Source organism: Microtus ochrogaster, linkage group LG5 (assembly GCF_000317375.1).
Source record: "Microtus ochrogaster isolate Prairie Vole_2 linkage group LG5, MicOch1.0, whole genome shotgun sequence".
NCBI lineage: Eukaryota > Metazoa > Chordata > Mammalia > Rodentia > Cricetidae > Microtus > Microtus ochrogaster.
In genome coordinates, this window is record NC_022031.1 from 64,218,705 (window position 1) to 64,241,910 (window position 23,206).

Here is a 23,206-nt window from a genome sequence, read left to right on the forward strand (position 1 = left end):
CTTTACATTGTTAACAAATGCAGCATAAACAAATGTAACACATCTTTACATTGTTAACAAATGCAGCATAAACAAATGTAACACATCTTTACATTATTACCAGAGACAGCATAAACAAATGAAACGCATCTTCACATTGTTAACAAAAACAGCATAAACAGATGAAACACACCTTCACATAGCAATATTCTACAACTTAAAACAAATGAAACACATCCTTGCCTAGATAAACAAAGAGTCCATAGAAAGATGGCACCAGGATATACCTACATAAGAACTTGTCCCTGTGTGGTTTTATGTTCACCATAATAATGCATTTTGAAATTCTTGTCCACCTTAAAGCAACCCTTAGGGTTGCATCCATTATTTTGGTATATCGTTAATCTCCAATTGAATTAGTAAGAAAGATAAGAAACCCAACAGAAATCAAAACCACCTCAATGTGGCCCTTTTGAACTTCGCCTTCATATTCAGAAAACGAAAACTGTAAACAACAGCAGTTTCCCTGTGGTTACTATTTTTACATCTCAAATTGCAACTGGATCTTTCCAGGAAGATGTTTTCAATCAATCTACAGAATATTTTATATAAGATGAAATCAAATAGCCCTGGAATACTGTTTTTGATACTGTGACACAGATGGTTTCTTCACAGACCCTCAAGTGACACTTACCTGCTGGCTATCACACACTGGGCACCCAGGCTGGACAGAAAAGTTGTCATTGCCTTGCCAAGGCCGGTGCCTCCTCCGGTAATGAAAGCCACTTTTCCTTGAAAAGTATTAGGTGGTAGCATGGGCTTTAAACGGGGCTGGAAGAATTTAGACTGGGGAGCATCAATGCTTTGATACAGTGTTTTTGTTCCATAACTGAAAAACTAAACGAAAAAAATGAGTTGATACCTATATATTTACAAAAGAGATGAAATCTTCTTCTAACTATCCATCATTATTGCATTTAAACAATTTTTCTCAATAAAATATACTAAGTGAATACAATTATTAAGTACTATAATGAGGTGATTTAAAAATCATGGAATCCAGGGCAGAAACAACACATAAAAGAAATTACTCCATAGTCATATAACCATAAGCAAGTTTTTAAACTTCCTTTTGTCTCCGTTTCCTCATTCATAAAATGAGACCGACAAAAGCATTTTCATGGAACATTGTTAGTCCTCGTTAGTAAAATAAACACAGTAGAACTTAGAGAAAGGAAGTTGCAGTAGACAGTGCATAGTGCTCTGGAGAAAATGGTGGCATTATCTTTGCAGATGTGATGTTTACATTCAAGTATAAAAGTCATACAGCTTGCCAGGCAGGGATGGTGCACACCTGTAATCCCAGCACTTGAGAGACAGAGGCAGGCTGATCTCTGCGTTCCAGAACAGCCAGGGCTACACAGAAAAACCCTCTCTTGAAAAACAAAAAAGATCCAGGTAAACAGCACACACCTGTAAACATGGGCATTCAGGAGGTTGAGGCAGGAGGATCACAAGTTCAAGAACAATCCATTAACCAAAAGAAAAGAATTTAAATGCAAGCCACATTCTGTCTTTGAATTACTGAAGATGGTTATTTTCAAATTCCTACTGCAGCTATATTTAAAAGGAAGTAAATAAATAATTCAAATTAACTCAAAACATATTTCTTTTGCTTAGTTTTATATTTCACAGTTTAAATATCAAATATTTGTGAAAAGTACTGCTATTCTCACACATTGTAATTATAAAAACAAACTTTAAGTTTGACTAGAGTGGTTAAGAGCACTGGTTTCTCTTCCAAAAGACCTGGGTTTAATTCTCATCTTACACCTGTCGGTAACTCTAATTCCATGGTTTCTGACACCCTCACACAGACACACATGCAGGCAAAACATTAATGAAGAGAAAATAAAATAAACAGAAAAATCAAGTTTCATTTAGTAGTTACTATGGTCTACAATTAGATAACAAGCCATGTAATCACCAGACTTGAAATAGGTATTACTTTTACCCCATTGCCTAGCAAAGACTCACAGAGGTTATGAACATTGACAAAGTTGCAGGACCAAATTCAAACACAGGCTGGCAGGCTCTGAAGCCTGCTCCTATAACACCCTGGCACACTCCTCTGGCTTTCTTCTAAGTTTCTCTTAAGATTCACTAATACACCAGGAAGGGATGTGACATTTCCCCATCAGATAGGCCTTGTTGGCAAGATCAAAATTCTAGATCTATCATTGCCTGCTAGAGTTTTTCTGCATGATGCATAGCTGTAACCAGTTGACCCATGGTATCTACAAATTTACCCCCAAAGAAATAATTCGGAATTCTGAGCAGACTAAAATAAGGTTGTTCAACTGAATTTATACAAGACAGCACTTATGATGTGGTATTAAGTCGATATACTATTATATTAATATATCGTATCAATATTTATGATTTTCTTAATTACAAATAAGAATCAGTGTTGGGAGTGAGGATGTAGGTAGCTCCGTTGTCAGAGTACTGCCTTATTTGTGTAAAACCCTGGATTCAATGCCCAGCACTTTACAAAACACTGGGTTTGATAGTGCGCACTTGTGGTACCACTGAGGTGGAGGCTTAAGGATAAAAAGTTCAGGGAGATCTTCAAATACATAGCAAGTCTGAAGCCGCCTGGTCTCCATAAAAATATGGTTGGGACACAGACAACAGCTACAGTGTAGCCGCCTGTAGACAACAGCTACCATGTAGATTCTGTAGACAACAGCTACCGTGTAGCCGCCTGTAGACAATAGCTACAGTGTAGATTCTGTAAGTAGGAACTGTGTGCCACCTGCCCATGCTGCCTGTAGACAACAGCTACCATGTAGATTCTGTAGACAATAGCTACAGTGTAGCCGCCTGCAGACAACAGCTACCGTGTAGCCGCCTGCAGACAACAGCTACAGTGTAGCCGCCTGTAGACAATAGCTGCAGTGTAGATTCTGTAAGTAGGAACTGTGTGCCACCTGCCCATGCTGCCTGTAGACAACAAACAGCTACCGTGTAGCCGCCTGCAGACAACAGCTACCGTGTAGCCGCCTGCAGACAATAGCTACCGTGTAGCCGCCTGCAGACAATAGCTGCAGTGTAGATTCTATAGACAACAGCTACAATGAAGATTCTGCTGTCGTGTTCATTTTGCAGATTAAGAGATTAAGACTCTAAAAGGCCAAATGATCTACTTTTAAAAATAATAGTAAGGAAGCTGGAGAGATTACTCAGTAGTTAAGTTCATTTACTGTACTCCCAAAGAACCTAAGTTCAGATCCAGCACTCAACATCATGAGGCCCATAACCGCCTGTAACTCGAACTCCAAGAACCATCTCTGCATGAGCACCCCTAATACATGGCATACAGTCACATAACGTATAAATAAAACTTAGATAAAAAGTAATGTCTATAATAAATAAAATAAGAAGTGCAGACGACTCAAACCCAAGACATGTCTGGCTTCAGAGTACCCCTGTACTTGGTTATTATCACTAAGGGATGGGGTTATGAATAACTTTTCTTTTCCAAAATCTACTGAGCAAGTATGATCTTATTTCATAATCAGGGAAAATCATCACCTAATGTCGTCTGCCAATCTGGTGATGTCTCATCTTCATCATAATTGAAGATTATGTCAATATCATCATATTGACAGCACTCGCTCCCCCCCCCCCCCGGATCCTTTTGCTGTGACAGAACGATCCAAGCAACCTGCAGTTATCTTTCTCTCCATAAACGGCACATTTGCTTAAAATTTCCATCCACCTCCACAACAACCCCATTAAGATGATGAATCAGGAAATTGGCACAAGTGGGCTGGCAAATTTGTCACTATCTGGGAATAATGAGAAAATGCACTGCAGTGTTCGCAAGGCTCTACCGTGAATCTTTATTTATTTGGAGATTAATTTGTAGAGAAAATTTTAAGCTTTGTGAAGGATAATTTATTATTTTTATAAAAGCATCTAAAATATATTTAAAAGCATTTTATCAGCCTTGTACCTGGCAAAGGAAGCATACAAAGGTAAAAGGGTTTTGTTCGATCATAGCTGTCCTACTGTGTTAATGAAGCATAATGACAAGTCTTAGTAAATTCATGTGACCTGATTGATAATAATCTTAGGAATTCCTTTCCTGCCATTGCGAGGGAAAACACTGACTTGCTATTGTAATTGACACCATCTTCTGATGACTGACAGCATGTGTGTGTGTGGGCGTGAAGTTGGCCACCTCTTGGCCTAATCACAAGTTGTCTATTGAGACTCACAAGGGACTGGGTCTCACAGGACCATGGTGTGACAGTGCCCCTAAGACCTCAAACCTGCATCTGGCCACTTCCTTCGGAATTATGAAAAGTGGATGAGACATAAATAGGCCTTGAATGATCTTCAAATCTTGCATTGTAATTTTTCTACATGTGGCTTATTTAGAATTGAGGTTTTTTTTTTCCTTCTTTATACAAATAATACTTTTCTCATTAGCATTGGTTTCCTTGTAGGTCCAAAGATAGTGAATTTTTATAAACTTCCTAAAGTCTTCATATTTTGGAAATGTCAAGTTATTAGTTTGAGCTCTAAATCTGTCTTAGGGAGATAGGTGCTAAACTCCTCCCACTGCCGTACTCATCAGCCTCCCATATCACACCCAGTGTGTGCACCAGGGGTGATCACACTTATCCTCGAACGGCAATTCTGAAAAAGTATAGTCTTTGTCCTTTCCCTAAGGAATTAAAAACCACAGATGAGATTCATACGTAAATTGTTTAATGAGTTTTGCTAGCCTAAAGTAAGTAGGTTAACTAAAATATACACGTGTTGGTAATATTAGGCCAAATGAAGCTATCATCAAGTCTCAAAACTTGAGTCAACATCAAGATGAATTCACGTAGAACTCAGAAGTCATACAAAGACGACATGAGTAGGTACAACCCTGATCCACGCCCACCTGTGGTAAGTTCTTCTGTCTGTCCAGACTCCAGTCTTACAGGCTAAGTGTGTCCCTTTCAGTGGGTGGCCATTTTCATTTACAGGGCCTTCAGGGCTCTGAGGCATTTGAGAGATGATCCCTTGTCTAAACAAAACCTTAGCATCAATACAAAAAGAAGTGAGAAAAATTTGAGATTTTTGTAGAGGACATTATTGGTGTTGTTTTGCTTTTTTGCACCACAAATAAGCTTCTGGCAGTCGATGTAAAGATATCTTTTAAAAGTTATATTTAAACATGTTAGATTACTTCAGAAAAGCTCAGTTTCAAACCTGTAAAATTCATCAAGCAATAGATTCTCACAGGGAAGTTGTGAGACTGAAAGGGTTAATATTTTATTACTGTCTCAGCTATTTCACCACCAACATCACGGCTGTTGATCAAGTTTCCACAATCAAACTGCATACCTTACAAGCATGGACACATCCAGAATCAGAAAGACAAAACGACACACTTCAATGCCTCTGTCTCTTTCGTGTGTGTGTGTGTGTGTGTGTGTGTGTGTGTGTGTGTGTGTGAATTTGAGAGAGAGTGCACACGTGTGTGCCAGAGATCCACTCTTAGTATCGTTCCTCAGATGTTGTCCACCAATGTCATTGACCTGTACATTGTTGCTTGGGCTAGACTGGATGGCCAGCATGTCCCAAGAGTCCTCCCACCTCAGCCTCCCCAACACTGGGATTGTATGGACTACCCGACCCAGTTTTACATGGGTTCTGGGGACTGTACTCAGGTCTTTGAAGCCAGTCACATAGTAGGGGGACCACAGCTTGCTTTTCTAAAGCTATTTCATACCAGCTTCAACAGTAAAATCCATACTTACTATTGCTGCAGCATTCCTAAAGCTTTCCGAGAACTTTCACCGCCTAGCCTTTGCTCTACCTTTTCTATAACCTGAACTACTCTTTTCAACTTAGTAGAATCGCCAGTCAAAACCAGGCGAAAGTGTCAACATTTTCCCTCTGGTGCCTGCTTCTCTGGAGAGCAATTTGGCAACATGGATCACAATGTTACATGTAATACTCTTAGAAGGAGTTACTCGACTTTCAAAAATTTACCCACTTAGATAGTAGATAGTGAAAGGGCATTCTGTTCAAAGACAAGTATGAAAAAACAAAAGGTGTAGTTCAGTGGTACAGCATTTGCCTAGCACGCTCAAGGCCTGGAGTTCTATTGCCAGCATTGAAAACAAATTATATCCTATTTTACTTTCTACAAAAGTTGATGAGACTTTCTTAACATTGATATGGAACTACAACAGGCTCAAAATAGCCAAAGCCATTCATAAAGCATAGACCTCCTACCCACTGAAAGAAGGATGCACACACAGCTGAAGGCAAATGCCAAAGTTTGTCCAATTGCTCAGCAATGCCTGTTGAATACCAACAGGGTGAAGTGTCGTGTATTAACAGAAGGGCACAAAGACAGCGATACAGAATCTCCACTGTATTTCTCAGAAGAGGCTATCTCCCTATGTGTTGACACAAACCCAAAAGTTTCTGGACCAATCCACGAGAAACTACTCATTGTAGTCAACTATCAGATGCAGACTAACTAACAAGGACACAGGGTAATACTGCTTGAGTATTCCACACACTCGTTAGATGGTATTTCATTCAAGTATCTAACAATTGAATCATGTGTGCAAGCACACAACACAGAAAGCTCTGAGCTGAAAACCATGCTAAAACAAGGAACACAGAAACAGTTCGTGAAGACGCCACCTTATTTGAAGTACTCTACCTTTACCACTTGGCTATGAGTTCCATGGTAGACAATGAACTTCTGCCATGGTTCTTTCAGGGAGAGGGGCAGGGGCTGAGAGTCTGCTGGTTTGTGTCGGGTGAGTATTTTTAGAGACAATTTGCTCTTACTTAGATTCACACCGAAGTAGGAGTTTGTACAGATTGCTCACTGTCATAGAACATCCATTTGGTAAAACTGGCCAACCATATATTTCAAAAGATGTGAAAATGTGTATCTTTATGCTTCCGAATCACTCCCTGTGTTGTCTGTGTATAATGATACTTCCACCGATGCTTGCAATTTTTGTCCGGTTGCTAAAACATGCTTGTCTGTACCAGCCACATGTCCTTTTAGTGTCCAGACAACCTTTTCAGTAAAGCACCTATGGTTCTTAACAGGAGGGGCCGCTCTTCTGCATGTTCCCGTGTAGAAAGCAAGGTTCTTAGAGAGTAAGAACTGCCCCAGCATCCCGAATGCCAACCATGACCCTACAAATGTAAAGAACTAAATGGCCCAAATGCTGCGGCCCCCAGCTCTTCACAGGCTAGGTGAAGAACACTCCGTAACTGAGTGTATCACCTGAACATCCCTAACCATTCTATCACCTATAATAGAGTGCCAGGAGGCTAAGCTTCTGGGGAGCTCACATCTTGTTGCCACAGCAACTAGCCTGGACATACAAAAAAATGCATTGCTGTACTCCAAGCTCCAAAGGCTAGGCTGAAATCATGCAGTTGCCAGGAGCAAAACAGAAATTTCATTTCTGAGTAATGACACATCTCATAGCAATGAACCAAAGTCCTGCGGAAAGTCATTACTCCGTACAGCGGGGTGTGCTTCTACCGTTATTACAGCTCTTATCTGTCTGCAGTTAGATGCAGACCAAGATGTTTCCCAGTGCTGCATATGAAAGGAAGATGATCAGAGACGAATTAGGGAGCGTGCTCCACGAGAGTCTTCATTCCTGCCTTCCCTTGAGACATCTGTTCTTGACTCCTTATTACTTCAGCCAAGTATATATACACAGTATATATACAGTATATATATACTGAATATTATATTATACAGTATATTAAACCTTGGTGTATGTTACAGGATGGCATAGGATGGAGGTACGATGTTGACGGGTAGAAGGGGGTTAGGGCTGCTCCCAGCATGCCTGTGTGATGGAGGAAGGTTATTGGTTAATTAAATAAAGAAGCTGCTTGCCCTGAAAGGTTAAAACATAGGTTGGAGGAAGAGGAAGTGAGGTCAGACTCGACAGCTCTCCTCTCAGGGGGCAGACGCCTCAGAGAGACACGATGCTCCACTCTTTTGGGCAGAGGCGAGAGCTCTGCTCTCTGAGGCACACGCGATGAAGCTCCGACCCAGGATGGACGTAGGCTAGAATCTCCCTGGTAAGCCACCTTGTGGGCTACAGCAGATTATTAGAGATGGGCTAGTCCAGGTGCGAGAGTTAGCCGAGAAAAGGGCTAGAGCTAAAGAGCCAAGCAGTGTTTAAATGAATACAGTGTCCGTGTAATTATTTCGGGGCATAAGCTAGCCTTGCGGGCAGCGGGGTGCTGGGGACGCAGCCCCGCCGCTCCTATTTCAACACCTGTGGATCTGCGGTGGGGATATCTAAGGCATAGCAAGTGTTTACAACGGGAGACTCAAAGTCAGGTGGAAAGGAAAAGGCAGCACCAGTTCCTCCTCCCAGCAATGGGGAGCGAGTCTGGGTTCACACTCCCTCTCCTCCATCCACTGTTCATATCCCCCGTCGTTCAGATGCTGGTGGCTGTCTCTGTGTTGTCTTTTTACAGTCTCCGGCCTCCAGCATCTGCTCACCCCAGCCCTCTTGGTGTGGCTCTCCAGAGATCTCAGAAAAGGGCCACAATCCTTTTCTCCTTGGCTGCTCCAACGGCTTCCCGAGCTACACAAAGTGAAGAGGAGCCAGCTTCACACAGGACCGTCCGTCCTCTGGGCCCTCACCCCGCTTTATCTCCCTTAAAACTGACTCTCAGGGAAAGAAGGGCTGAGTTCCCCCCCCCTCTCCAAATGAAAAGACTGTTCACTGCCTCCCTTTCTTTCATGAATTGCTTCCTACCAGCGTTCCAGCCCAGCCCCGGAGTGCTGGCACCTCCCTCGACTGAACACATGCCTCATCTCCACACAGGTAACTTAACTACTAGAGTTGCGGGAGGTGGGGGGGGGGGTCCTGCTCACTTTCAGGAGTGACAGCCCTTTCCACCCTCCACACCCTCACAGTGACTATTTCCTTTCCCGGAATGACCTCATGGGCTGACGAGAAAACCGAGCTTCAGCATCACTACACAACACGTTCAAACGTTCAGGTCCATCCTGCACTGTTACCAATGCCGCCTTCAGGTCATCCCTTCTACTCTGACTTCCGGTTTCCTTCCGTGGGTGATGCTACCTTCCCCTTGATGGTGTTGATGGCACCTGACGACCCCCTCCGAGCAGCCCAATCTTCCTTCCCCTCAGCCCCTAGCTAGCTCTTCCCTCTGCCTCTCAAGTCAACCTCCTGGACACCCTATTTCACTTCCAGTGTCTACATCCGTGGCCACGCATTTCCTGGCGTTGCATCACCTCCCCTCTGGGAAGATTAGCCAATTGGCCTCCACTTTTGTCACCACCGCTCCCCCACAGCCTTTGGGAGAAGCTCTAAAGTCCTTTAAGGGAGTCAAGCCACAGTAGCCCAGTACCTACAGCTACCTCTTCACGCTACACCAATCTCCTCCGTTCTGAATCCACCCACAGGCTACTCTCTTGCCTAGAACATTAAGGCATTTGGGGGCTGTTTAAAAACTCCCTTCTGCTCTTAGGCACGCAGTTTCTGCAGGGCTGCTTTATTTGTCTGGTAAACTATGAAGATAATCATTAAACAGAAACTTCTATGACCTACTTCCTCTTGGGACTATGACCTACCTCCTCTTGGGACCTCGCTGCCCCATTGGGTAGCATTGGAACCCCATCCCGAGGTGGTAAGTATGCCTGATTCGGGAAGCCTAGTCAGCAGGCATAACAGATCTTAGAAAAAAACCCTAAACTCAAAAAAGAGATATTCGCAGATGCGAGATGCACGTGACTATAAACCTAGCACTCTCAAGTGTTGGGAGAATCTCTATGAATCTGAGGCTACTTTGGACTGCACAACAAAAGCCAGCCCCAAAAACTATTATACATAAGGGCTGGAGAGATGGTTCAGCATAAACAGACATGGAAGGCCTGGGTTTAGTTCCCAGAACCTGATAGATGACTGGAACCATCAGTAACTCCACTCATAGCGAAACCAATGGCCTCTTCTGGCCTCTGTAGGCACCAGGAATGCACCTGGAGCACAGACATACGTGAAGTTAAGACATTCATACACATGAACTAAAGATAAATAAGCATTTAAAATTAATAAACAAAAAACAGTGATATTTGGGGGGTTGTCTTCTTCCGAATGGAAGAGACAGCATTTCTGCTGAAGCTCCCCAACATTAAGGACACCGAGCTCTAACATGGACTGGATCTTACCACGATGTCCTTAGACCAAGATCAGGACCCTCCTGTACCTCTTTCCACATCCTGTGGCACAAACTGCACTGCATCAGATCATTTGAACTTGCAGGAATGGTCAAAGACCTTCCCCTTGTTGATACCTATTATTCTTCAGGATGAAATTATCTTATGCTTTTTAATTTATGTGTGTCTATATGTACATGCTGTAGGACAAGGGTCTGCACCCTATCGATTATATTTTAAATAAACATTAATTGGCCAGTAGTCAGGCAAGAAGTATAGGTGGGACGCAGGAAATAGAGGCGAGGCAATGAGAATCTGGGGAATAAGGAAGTCTCAGTCTGGAGCCATTACCCAGCCGCAGAGGAAGCAAGATGTGACTGCCTTGCCGAAAAAGGTACCAAGCCACATGGCTAACACAGATAAAACTAATGGGCTAATGTAAGTTATAAGAATTAGTGAATAAGAAGAGCCTGAGATAATGGGCCATCAGTTTATAACTATGTAGACCTCTGTGTGATTTCTTTGGGATTTAACGACTGCGGGAACCAGGCAGGACAGAAACCTCAGTCAACATGTACCAATTTGTACAGGTGCTGTGGTGGTTTGAATAAGAATAGCCCCTACGGGATCCTGTATTTGAAAGCTTAGTCATCACTAACTGTTTGAAAGGATTATAAGGATTAGGAGGTGTGGCCTTTGTCAGAGTAAGTGTGGTTTCAAAAGCCAATGACAAGTTCTCTCTCTCTCTCTCTCTCTTTCTCTCTCTCTCTCTCTCTCTAGCTGTGGGCCCAGATGAGGAATTCTCATCTACCTCTCCAGCACCGTGCCTGCCATGTGTGCCGCCATGCTCCCTGCCATGATGGACTAACCTCTAAAACTGTAAGCAAGCCCCCAATTAAAAGCTTTCTTTTATGAGTTGGCTTGCTCACGGTGTCTCTTCACAGCAATAGAACTGTTGCGGGAGGTCCTTCCGCTCCTCCAGCCTATAGCCGCTGAGATACCAGCCCATTGGGGCGTGGTCTCTCTCCCTTTAAAAAAGCGGCCACTTCCTTCTCTCTCTCTCTTCACTTCCTGCTCGGCCGGTGACTAGACTCCCTTCCTGGTTGTGCAGAGGGCTGACGGTGATCTGTAAGTTTTTTCCCCTTTAAATAAATACTACCCTATTAATCATAATTCCAAACTGCTGTGGCATTGTTTGTGACTTACTCCTTCATAGAACAGTAACTAAGACAGGACAGGTCCCCATCAAAGACAGAAGTGGGTGTCAGGTCCCCTGGAGCTGTACTTACAGGTGGTTCTGACTACCCAGTATGAGTGCTGGGAAAACACACTTCAGTCCTCAGAGAAAGAGCAAGCACACTCCACCCCGAGCCACCTCTCCAGCCCTAGGTTGAAATCACGGCCCTGAAACAATCTGACCTCTGATTCAAAAGCCAGTTCCAGGTCCCTCCCCTCCAGGTCTCTGCCTGTGTGTAGTTTTGTTCATCCACGCATTGTAATACACCTGGTTTCCAGTCTGTTGGAGCTGCAGGTAACTCACTATCACTTCTCACACAGGTTTGGTGAGAACCACATGATACGTTTTCCAACTTGACTACATGCTGTGCACAATCACTCGGGTTGCATGCCCCATCCGTGTTCACTCTGTTCCAGGCCCTGTGCTGTGCACAATCACTCAGGTTACATGCTCCATCCGTGTTCACTCTGTGAGACGAAACCTAAAGGTCATGCAGTAAGCACCAACGAGCAGGAGTCTACAAATACGAACAATTTTTACACTTTCACTGGGAAATTTAACCTTACTACAAGACACAACAGCACTGCCTTCTGATTCTTTGTTACACCCACTCTCTTTGTACCACAGGTATTTCAATGCCTGATCATGAGTTACTAACCATCGCTCCATAAACACAAATGAATCTATTTCCATACTGAATGCATGCTTGCCTTTCAACCAGGGAGTCTCTCTGAAAAGAGCCCAACAATTACATTTCATGGTAAACAAGTGATTAAATTAAAGTTTTCTCTGGAGAATGAAACAAAACCTAAGAGCAAGGTCAGTTTTTTCTTTTTTAATCTCAAAGACACAGCTCTAGGCCAAGCTATTTATCGGATTGAATTGAGGCCCACCTAGGTCAAGGTTCAGTCTAAAATAGTGTTCACAGATAGTGCTTGTGGCTATGGAAACATTTCTCTCACACAAAAGGTTTGAACTATAATATCTTATTTTTACTCTCAAAAACACGATGTTTCTTGGCAGCTCCCTATCCACAGATGTTGTCATTCCTTTCCCACAGGATTCAAACTTCAGCCTTCTGTGTCAAGGAGACAGGCACCTCTACTAACTCAGAATCTTGGGGGAGGAGTTGTTTGTTTGCTTGCTTTGTTTTGTTTTGTTTTGTTTTGACACAGGGTTTTTTTTTCTGCAACACTAGCTGTCTCTCACTGTGTGAACCAGCCTGGCCTCGAACCCACAAAGGCCCGCCTGATTCTGCCTCCCACTTGCTGGGCTTCCGGTCTGTGACTCCGGGTGCTGCAATCCTAACATCGCTGAGGGGAGAAAAAAGATCAGTTCTCGGGAAAGGAACGCTGGAGTTCTGTTGGTCTTTACCAGACTGTGTTGTCTTTAAACACAACGCTAGCAGCGCACAGACCACTTTCCAGAAGGTTCCCCGAGTTGAAGAAATCAACCACACCTACTCGCTCCTTCACCTTTGGAGCCCCTTCTGACCGGCTTCTAACCGCCCTTCTTCCTCTTTGCTTCTCTCCTGGGACTCCCGTGCTTTCCCACCTTCACTTTAGGGGTCCCTTCCATCCTGCGTCTGACCCCCATTTTCCCTCTTTGCTTCTCTGCACCCCGGGACTCCCGGTCTTTCCCACCTCGCTGCCCCCAGTAGTCTGGTCTTTCACACCACCCCACAATTTTCTAAAGCGAACACTACAGGTCAGTCTGTCGCTCTCAAAGGGAGTATGAGGTTAACAAGCGGCAGCCTGACTTTTCTACTTGGATAAGGAAATTCTGCTTTTTAGCTTGATTTTTAACCTAGTTAGAGGCAAGGATTGTCTTGAAATACTGCTTTTTTTTTTCTTCCACGTCTTTTCCTCCCCAGTTAATTCACTTTTATTTTATTTGCCTTGCAGACTTGGTGGGAAAACGTTGACAAGAGAAACAATATAAGCTTGAGAGAAACAGATGTGGCTTCCACACGGCTAGAAAGTGAATCTAAACGTGGCTTAAGTTTTGAATTTTTCGAATTATTGTACTACACTGTGCTGGTTTATTTGGGGGAGAAGAACCTAAACCTGACAAACAGATCCTGGGATCCGATGGTAGACGGTGAGAACCAACTTCCACAATGTTTTGACTTTTGTTTATTTCATCTTTTATGTGCATTTGCTTTGTGAAATTCATGATACAAATGAAGTTATTCCTGTCACAACCCACAAAAACAAGGCACTGCCATGGGAATGTGGTGGTGGGGGGGGGGGCTTGTGAAAGGCTAACACTGCTCAGGAGAAGCTTCTTCAGCAAGGAAACCAACTTGCTAACCTACTCTCTTCCCTACCCACCACACTGACAGCTCGGCCCTTCAGGCTAGCTTTCACTAAAGGTTTGCCAATGCTAAAACTGGGTAAAAGGTCAAAGGACTCCTTCCAAAATCAACTCCGATTTTCCATCCTAACACTGGACAGTCCAGAGATCACGCAGCCTACCTCTGTCCCATTCCCCGCTTATTTACAAATCAAAGTTCCTTTATGGGAGGTTCCTGTCTCTTTTTGTCTGTTTGGTTTTTGTTTCTACACCCCCTCATCTCCCTGTGTCCAGGGACCCGGGCTTCTCTCCTTTCCCTTCGCTGAGTCCCAAGAGCCCTCTCCTCTCTCCTTACATCGCCCCCACGTCCTGGAACCCCCTGTCCCCGCACAGTTCTCCTTGCCTGGCATCTCTCACCTCCCTGCACCCCAAGGCCCCGGCCCTGTTTCATCTGCCTGCGCCCCGGGAACCCTGGCTTTTCCCACTTCCCTGTCCTGGGGCACCCACGTTCTTTCCATCTCCTTGCTCCGGGGAACCCCGCTCTTCCCACTTTCTTGAGCCCGGAACCCTTCTCCTTGTAGAAGCCCTCACCCACCCCGCCCTGCCTTACCCTCAGAGGACCGGGGTCGCGGGGTAGGCGGGACACCCTAGCGAAGAGCGCAGGACCCAGCAGCGCCATCTCCCCAGCAAAACTGCCTCTACCGCAGGGCCCGCCCGGTCCGGAAGTATCGGTCGGGGCGGGGACGGACTGCGACCGCAGGCGGTGTGGCCGGAGAGGGCAGGTCCCGGGGCGTCACAGCTCAGCTCCATGCTTTGTCCTGCTCTCTTCGACTAGAGAATTTTGTCCACCAGGGAATGGGCTCAGGACCAGCCAGCTCCTCAAGTGCTAAGCGCATAGGTAGAATGAACCCATATTCTTTACACACACACCCAAAATCAAATGAATGTCTCTTCTCCAATTCCTTATTATTGAGTCATTGCTCACCTCTGAAATCTCCTGAGCTAGCCTCCATTACCCACATTTCTTTCAACATTCTTGTCTTCCAAGGTCCCCTCAGAATGGTAAATTCTGTTTGTAGAATTCAAGGTGTTTTCTAAACCTAAGCTGCAAGTCTTCCACATTTCAGGCATGAAACAGTCCCAATGGCCACATAGTCAGGTTTATCTCAGCAATGACCCCACCTCTGTTACCAATGGCTGTCTTAGCTGTGTTCCCACGTCTAAAGAGATGCTCATGGACGAGAATAAACAGTGTTAGACTACCATGCTGACATATATACATATACAGTAGAGAACAGAAAGCATCTTCACCAAATGGTGCTGGCATAATTGGATGTCAGCATGCAGAGGAATGCTTTATTAAAACCTTATATTCAGAGCCTTATGTAAAATTATGACGTTTGGTTTGGATGAAGTTAAGGCTCGTAGCTTCTGCGGTAGGGAAAGAGTTTGAAAAGAGTGACCAGTCCCTCCTAGCTTTGCAGTATGCTCACAATTAAGAAAAAAAAAAGCTTAGCAATTTAACCAGGCATGGGGGCACACACCTTTAATCCCAGTGCTTGGGAGGCAGAAGAGGGCATTTCTGTTAGCTTGAGGTCAGCATGGTCTATTTAGAGAGTTTCAGGCAAGCCAGAACTACATAGTGAGACTGTATCAGAAAGAAAGAAAGAAAGAAAGAAAGAAAGAAAGAAAGAAAGAAAGAAAGAAAGAAAGAAAGAAAGAGAGAAAAGAAAAAGAAACTTAATTTCCAAGCTGAATTCTCCTTGTTGTGAGCCAACCTTCCTTTTTCTTCCCTTGTCCCTTAGAGTAAACAGTAGATTATCAGTCAAAGACTTAGATTCTAACAGCCACAGACTAAAACACTTTTTAAAAAAGTATTTCTGCTGAACATGTAGAGATTTATATTCTTATTCTGTAAAATAATAGTACTGGACAACTGTGGAAATAGCATTGACATTTTGTTATATACCATATGTAATCTAAAAGTCAGTTACATTACATGGGAAGATTACTGTTCTATTTATGCATTTATTGCTGCCGAAAATCCCAACCATGCTTTGTGCGTATTAGGCAAGTACTGCGTCTACTCTGCTTGCATCTGTATCAGCCCTGTACTTTGATTTCAAAGTCCCTTGACCTCTCTGCTACAGTCTCAAACTCCTTTACAATCATCCTTACACACACACACACACACACACACACACACACACACACACACTTACTATATGATGTGCAACGTGTGATCCCAAAGTTATTATTAGCAATTACTGAGGCACGGTTAATAAAAGTTCAGGGTCAGAAACTGCAGTTCAACCTGAAGACCCGAAAAGTAAAGCAGTCAGTCACTGGCTCTTACCTTGACCTCAGTTGGAAAATGGTGACCCTGCCTCCAGGAATCTCAGAATGAGACTGTGTGAGAGCTGACTCCCCTCACCTTCCGTTCTATAATCCTCTCTCTAGGGCTAGGATTAAAGGTGTGCACCACTGGGATTAAAGGCTTGCACAACCCGATTTCTATGGCTACTGCGATTAAAGGTGTATGTTACCATAACCTGGCCTGCAAAGGCTGACCAGTGGGACTGTTTTATTCTCAGATCTTCAGGAAGCCTTTTGAAATGCCACTACAAATTACAGCTGGGATAAGAAAAAAAATTTTTTTTACAATGACCAGCTATTAAGGAAAATTGGGACTAGGCAAATTACAGCCAGATATCAGTGTAGCTTGTTGATTTATTGTTATTCAGTAAATTATGACATTGTGAAAAGACACAAACTTATGTTTCTGGCATAATGTGCACTGGAAAAGGTTAAACAAAAAGTTGGCTTTGGCATGAGGTCTTCATTTTAACCGATCCTGCCACAAATGATGCAAATAAAGACATTTTAAATACAGAGAAATAATATAACCAAACAGTACTTTAATGACTCTAGTTAGTTCGGAGATTTTTAAACACTGTTATAGTTTGTGGATTAGGGCGTCATAGTCACACCCCTTTTAACGGGACACTTTCCGCGCTGCACTGCTCCGGGCGACCAGCAGGTGGCGCGCGGCGCGGGCGGCGCACTCGCGCCTCCTTCCCGCGCTTCCGAGGAACTTGGCGGAGTCCTGGGAGCGCGCACGTCCCGGAGCCCGCGCCGCTGCAGCTCGGTGGCCGCGCACGCCGGACAGCCGCGGTTGGCGTGGCGCGTGGCGGGGCTCCGAGGCGCCGGACCCATGTGGAAGCTGCTCCCCGCCGCTAGCGGGGCTGTAGGTAGGCGGCGGGGAAAGCTCTTCCCGGGAGCTGCTGCAGGGAGTTGGGGGCGGGGGGCTGCGCCGGGGCGCACTTCCGGTCCGTCCGGCTCGTCTTCCGGTGGCGGCGAGGCTCCAGGGACTCGGGGAGCCCGGCCGGCCGCTGAGAACCGAGCGCTGGAATCCGGGCAGGGCGCCCCGAATGGGCCGGGCGGTGCAGTGTGCGCTGCCCGGTGAGACCCGCTCCAGCTCGGCTTCGAGCCGGGGGCGGAACGGAAGCCCTGACGGGAAACGCAAGAGTGGGGACCGAAGACCCCGTCGGGTGCACGCTGTGGAGAATCACGTGGCGACCCGGGACCGCTTTAAAGTTTTACTTCATCATTGCACCCCAGACTCTCAGAACTATGGAAAAAAGCCCCCACCAGCCCATTTTTGCGCAGCGAAAATGTTATCGCGTGCTAAGTGGTTGTCGCCATATATAGTCATTATTAGTTGACGGAAAGGTGAGCCCTTGTCCGCGGTTGGATTTTGTTAACAGGGAAGTTAGTGAGGAGGAAGTTTGCTGACAGCATAAAGGGAAACAGACAGGTAGAAGGATGATCCCTGTGCGTTGTCCACCTTGCGAAGATAGAACACAAATTTATGTGGGTGAGAGAGCAGAGCTCTGAGTAGTTAGCCTGAACCTAGCTGGGTCTGTGGGTTTCTGTGAGATGGCAGGAATTTTCTGGACGCGGTGGCGCAGGCCTGCAATCCCACACTTGGGAGGTGGAGGAAGGAGGATCGGGAGTTAAAGGTTCTCTGCCCTCAGCTACAGGGTTAGAGGCCTGCTGAGCTGCAAGAGATCGCGTCTCAAAACGGGTAAACAACCTGACACATTCAAGTTTGAGGCCTTGACCCGCAGAGCTTCACGGAACTCCACACAGCACCTTGGTCAAACAATAGTTTGTAGACAGAAAATGGACATAACTTAGAAAAACACCTTCACTGAATTTGACTTCAGCAGTCACCCTACTTGAGTGAATCAGGAGGGGTTTACAGCCTAAAGCTGCCCTCTGATAGGTTGGTGTGACTGGCTGATACCTCACCATCTGTTAGAAAAATGTGTTTGTGGGCTGTAGTTGTGTATCCACCCAGGCAGCCTTAACCCTTTATTAACAGGATAGCAGAATAAATATGCTTTTAGAAGCATTGGCAGAGGAAGCATCTCAGCATCTGACGGGAGCTAAGGGATTGGTTTTCAAATCAGTTGGTCACCTTTGTGTTGTTTCATAAACTAGCAGGGTTTTTCTGTCCTTGAGACTGTCCAGGTTAATTTCTCGTAAAATGAGTGTAATGGTGCCTGCCTGTAATCCCAATTCCCGGAGCTAAGGCTGGAATAGATTGAGTTTGAGGACAGCCTGGGCAACATACTGAGACTTACTCCCCAAAACAAAATAAAACGAACCCAAATCTCATTGACAAGATATAACTCAGGCTGTCCTACTGGACTGTTCCTGTTTGTTTAGTTGTGATAATATACCACCGTTCTCTCAGAGAAGCCCACGCTCCCAGTTCCCACATGCTATTACTCCAGCATTCAGAGATTACAAGTGTTTTGTTTGTTGGTTGGTTTTTAATTTTCCCCCATAGGGTTTCTCTGTGTGACAGCCCTGGCTGTCCTAGAACTCACTTTGTAGATCAGACTGGCTTTAACTCACGCTGATTTGAAATACTACTGCTAACAGGAAAGCAAAAATCTCCTAAATGTGTAGTTGCATCTAATCTGATCTTAATTATACCAATCTGTGTTGTTTTTATCCTGGTCCATTGAAACATCTTTTAATTACTATTTATAGATTTTTGGCATATTTTGGAATGCGGTAGGGCAGATTCCTTTAATAGGATTGAATTTTAGCCCTTCCTGAGGATCTGTGTTTGATTGAACAGTCTATCATCTGACACCATCCCATGGCCTCTGTGAGTACTGAATACACATGCAGCACAGACAGACATTCAGGCAAGTGCTCATACACGTAATAAAATAAAGTATTTTTGATAATCTTTTTTCTTACTAGCCCTCCTCCTTTTTTTTTAATTAGGAAAGGGTCTCAACTATATCAGCTGCCTGACTTTAAGCTCACAGAGATCTGTCAGGCTCTGCCTCCTTTGTGCTAGGTTTAAAGTCGAACAGACTTGTCCATGTCCTGCTTTATTTTTATGATATTTTTCTAGTGAAGTTTTAAGATCACTTAACTCCAAAATCAGTAGTGTGAATTTGTTTTATAATACACTAAATTTATGTTATGTTGGAGGGAGTATTTGGTATTTTTTTCATTTGCAAAATGCTAAAGGCTTCCGTGTATTTAGATAACATTATGTATCTATCCTTCAGTGAAGATTTATTAGAAAAAAATCACATGGGGCTGGAGAGATGGCCCAGCAGCCAAGACCTTTCGTTGCTCTTGCACAGAACCCAGGTTCAGTTCCCAGCATCCACATGGTGTCTCATGAACATCTCTAACTCCAGATCCTGGGGATCTGATGACAGGAGCACCAAGCACGTATGAGATTGAGAGACACGCACTAGGGAAACCAGGGACGTTAAACACATGGGCTTGTCTCCTCGGAGGAAGGAGATGTTTGCCTGTCTGCCGCCTGGAATGCTGGGAAAGGATGTAGTCACCACTGGTGATCTTTCACCCTCTGCAGTGCCAGGCTTCACCCAAGTCCCCCAGACTATCACGTTTGTTGTTTATCTCAGAATTTTCCCCCTACATGTTAAGCATTGCCTTCCAGTCCATCAAATGACCCTTATGGGAGATGTCATGTGTACTTTACAACAGCCTGTGTGACGCCTGTGTTATCTTAGGACCAGTCCCGACTCCCCCAAATGTTATGGTTACCTTAGTCATTCTCACTAGATAGACCCTTATCTTGAACAGTCCCTGAGTTAAGTGAGCCCATCTTTGTGGAAGAAGCCATATGCACTTTGTAAAGAGTTTCAGTGCAAACTTGTCTTAAGCTTTGTTGTATACCCTGGACTAATTTGTTACCAGGAAACATTTTCCTAAAATTGTGCTGTGCCTAAATATGGCTAAAATAAACTGCCTGGTGTCAGGCTCCAGACGTTTGAACCAGCACTGGGTAACTAAGTCATGTGCACAGAGTTTTATTCTTGGCTCTCTGTGGATCCTCTGCTGCCAGCTGCAGAGCTTGCAGGGGCTCCAGTACGTGATGTGCACTCATTCAGACAGGCAAAAATGCGTGAAGTAAACCCAGGAAAAAAGTTTTTTAAAAACCAATTTGATGTGTATGCATATATATATGTAATATATTATGCTCAGTTGCTTAGCATTTTTATAGCAGAAGTGTGATTTATTTGTAATACCTCTACATTTTGTCACGTACCTTGAAAACGTGTGTGTGTGTGTACCTTAAATTTGTTGATTTTTGTTTTTCTTCAGGAGAACCATGCAGACTTTTGGCTGGCGTAGAGTACATCGTTGGAAGGAAAAACTGTGCCATTCTAATAGAGAACGATCAGTCGATCAGTCGGAGCCATGCTGTGCTAAGAGTAAACTTCCCTGCAGCCGGCTTGGTATGCTGCTGGCTTTATTTTACTGTCTTGTAAGCAGATTAGAAATCCTGTCTGTCTGGGTAAAATGAAAACAGCAGGAGAACCCACACATAAGTAGCAGTGATTCTATTAGAATAGTTTCCTTTTCTTTAGGTGATTTTGAAATTCAGAAAAGGCGTTAGGAAACATTGGGTTTGTCTTTTCTCGCGGTGATGAAATGCTGAAGTTCCACTGTTGCTCAGAATTTCTATCTGTGATCTCCTCGCCGAGTCGTATTTGATCTTTGGTTCATGCCGTACGTCACAGACCACGCGATAGAGGCTGCTTCCCTGCTGGTGGCCAAGAAGCAAGCGCAAAGGTGGAGTCCGAGAACTCTGTCCAGTGCACACTTTCACAGACCCAGCTTCCTTCTCCGGCCCCACCAGTGGCAGCTAAGCCTTTAGCCTATGGGTCTTTGGAAGACACTCAGATCCAACTGTAGGGCCTTTACCAAGTGGTTTGCCTTGGTCGTGTGTCAGTTCTGACAATACAGCTTTAAAGGACTTCATGTATTTCAGGGTAGGGATTGATATGTCTTACTAGGGGAAGTAGCTATCTTATGCTCTGGGTGTGTTTTATCACACCCACAGGTGTGGAAGTGGGTTTACCTGACTGTCGGGACTTATATTTGTGTTTGTAGCCTAAGAAAAGCCACTGTTTTGTGCAGCTTGCATATGTGTAAATGCTAGCTGCTCAGAAATTCAGATTTTAAGTCTGTTCTTTTAGGAGTAGAGAAAATGTTTATTATTGAAACTCCTCTAGAAAAAAGTAAAATACTTAAATTCAGCCGGAAACTCTAGCTTTTAACCTTATATTCTCATTGGGTTAGTTTTTAATGGTACGATTTTGATAGTATTTAAAAATAGGCCGGGCGGTGGTGGCGCACGCCTGTAATCCCAGCACTCGGGAGGCAGAGGCAGGCGGATCTCTGAGTTCGAGGCCAGCCTGGTCTACAAGAGCTAGTTCCAGGACAGGCTCCAAAGCTACAGAGAAACCCTGTCTCAAAAAAAAAAGAAAAGAAAAAAAATATATATATAGGGGAGGATACACCTCGTCTTTTAAACACAAAACAGACTGTACCAAACAAACAAAGCCTCAGGAGAATGAACTGAGTGGCTAGGGAAATCCACACTGTTAGTACTTCTTGGTTTAAGAAGCAGTCTAAGGGACAACAAGAATTGTTAGTTGAGTGATCATTCCCTGAAGACAGCCCCATCTACTTAGTTTTTGCTTACTCAGAAAGTTATAGATCTTGTGAGCTCTGCCCTGTAATTATGAAGTAGTTAAAGACTTTAAATCATTTGTTGATTTTTTTTTCCAGAGTCAAACAGATGAAATTCCTACATTAACAATAAAAGATAATTCAAAGTATGGAACCTTTGTTAATGAGGAAAAAATGCAGAATGGCCTTCCCTGCACTTTGAAGACAGGAGACAGAATTACCTTTGGGGTGTTTGAAAGCAAATTCAGGTAAGAACTTCCAAAGCTAATGTGGAAGTCACAGCTTTATTTGAAATTCTAGAAGAGGTTTTCTGGGTGATGAATTAAACTGCCGTAACTGGATGAGTTGGTGTGGGCTCAGAGTCGTAGGGTAGGTCAATTGTTTGAGTCTCATAGGTGACATGTAATGCTAATTTTTGGTCATTGCTATTTCTTCATTAGGATTTGAGACTTAAGAAATGATAGTTTCTTAGGAAAAAATGCATTAAAATTAAAATGACTGATATTTTTGAATCCTATAAGTTGCTGTCCCCAGAATTACGATCTAACCTTATGTAACTTATTTTTCTTTGCAGAGTGGAGTATGAACCTTTGGTTGTGTGCTCTTCTTGTTTAGACATCCCCGGGAAAACTGATTTAAATCAAGCTGTATTACAGCTCGGAGGACTCACTACAAATAGCTGGACAGAAGAATGCACTCACCTTGTCATGGCGTCAGTTAAAGTCACCATTAAAGTAGGTTCGAATCTTTGTGTGAAATCAGTTCTGTTGGCTCGAGCTCACCGAAGTGACATGCTGTTGTCAGAACAGCTATAGACTCATGTATGTCTACCCCGTTGTGGCTTTTCACTGTTTGTTGTTTCAGAAGCAAAAGTACACTGAATAATATTTCAGAGTTTGATTTGGTATTTTAGAAAGGTTTTTATGTTATCCTTTACCGTGAAATTCATTTGATTGCATAGATCCTGCATGCAGTCGAAAAGAGACTGAAGTGCTTGCCACTCTAGAAGGTCAGCATCTCACGTCTCCTCCGTCAGGTCCCCTTCCTCCTGCCCTCACCACTTGTACCTCACACTGCTTTTTGGAAGGAAGAGTCTGCTCACAAAGACTAGAGAGTTGGCGTAGTTCAGTTTTACCTCAGTGAGTCCCGCCAGCAGAGTCACAGCGGTGACGGAGGGCTTTGTAAATGTGCCTGCTACGTCCTAACCTAAGGTGCGACCAAGTGCTGACTTGTGCTTTAGATGGTGCCTCCTTTATAAAGTCAGGACTTCGATAGGAAAAGGTGGCTCTACGAAAACATAGAACCTCCTCTTTGTAGTTTCTAACCTACAGCTTCCTTTTAAGTAAGTAAGCTGTTGTATGAATATGTGTATTTATAGTTACATGTGATTT

At 44.1% G+C, this 23,206-nt stretch overlaps 2 protein-coding genes across 3 annotated transcripts in view; one reads left to right on the plus strand and one right to left on the minus strand.

Annotated features, from left to right (window-relative positions):
- The window catches only part of Decr1 (2,4-dienoyl-CoA reductase 1), a 25,266-nt gene extending 10,764 nt beyond the window's left edge, over window positions 1-14,502 (minus strand). The window contains exons 1-2 of the mRNA XM_005362334.2: window positions 14,380-14,502; window positions 674-876 (exon numbers count right to left, since the gene is read on the minus strand). Coding sequence (XP_005362391.1) covers window positions 674-876; window positions 14,380-14,448 — 272 coding nt within the window. The 5' untranslated portion in view covers window positions 14,449-14,502. The remainder of the gene's footprint in view (window positions 1-673; window positions 877-14,379) is intronic.
- A 2,361-nt stretch (window positions 14,503-16,863) lies between these two features.
- Window positions 16,864-23,206, plus strand: part of Nbn (nibrin) — a 28,089-nt gene continuing 21,746 nt past the window's right edge. Inside the window, exons 1-4 of one of the 2 annotated variants that reach the window (XM_005362335.2) lie at window positions 16,864-17,020; window positions 20,442-20,575; window positions 21,915-22,063; window positions 22,390-22,549. In XM_005362335.2, the coding sequence (XP_005362392.1) occupies window positions 16,984-17,020; window positions 20,442-20,575; window positions 21,915-22,063; window positions 22,390-22,549 (480 nt within the window). In that variant the 5' untranslated portion in view covers window positions 16,864-16,983. Of the gene's footprint in view, window positions 17,021-17,196; window positions 17,502-20,441; window positions 20,576-21,914; window positions 22,064-22,389; window positions 22,550-23,206 lie in introns of those variants that run through there. The other variant, XM_013351946.2, reaches the window with a different exon arrangement.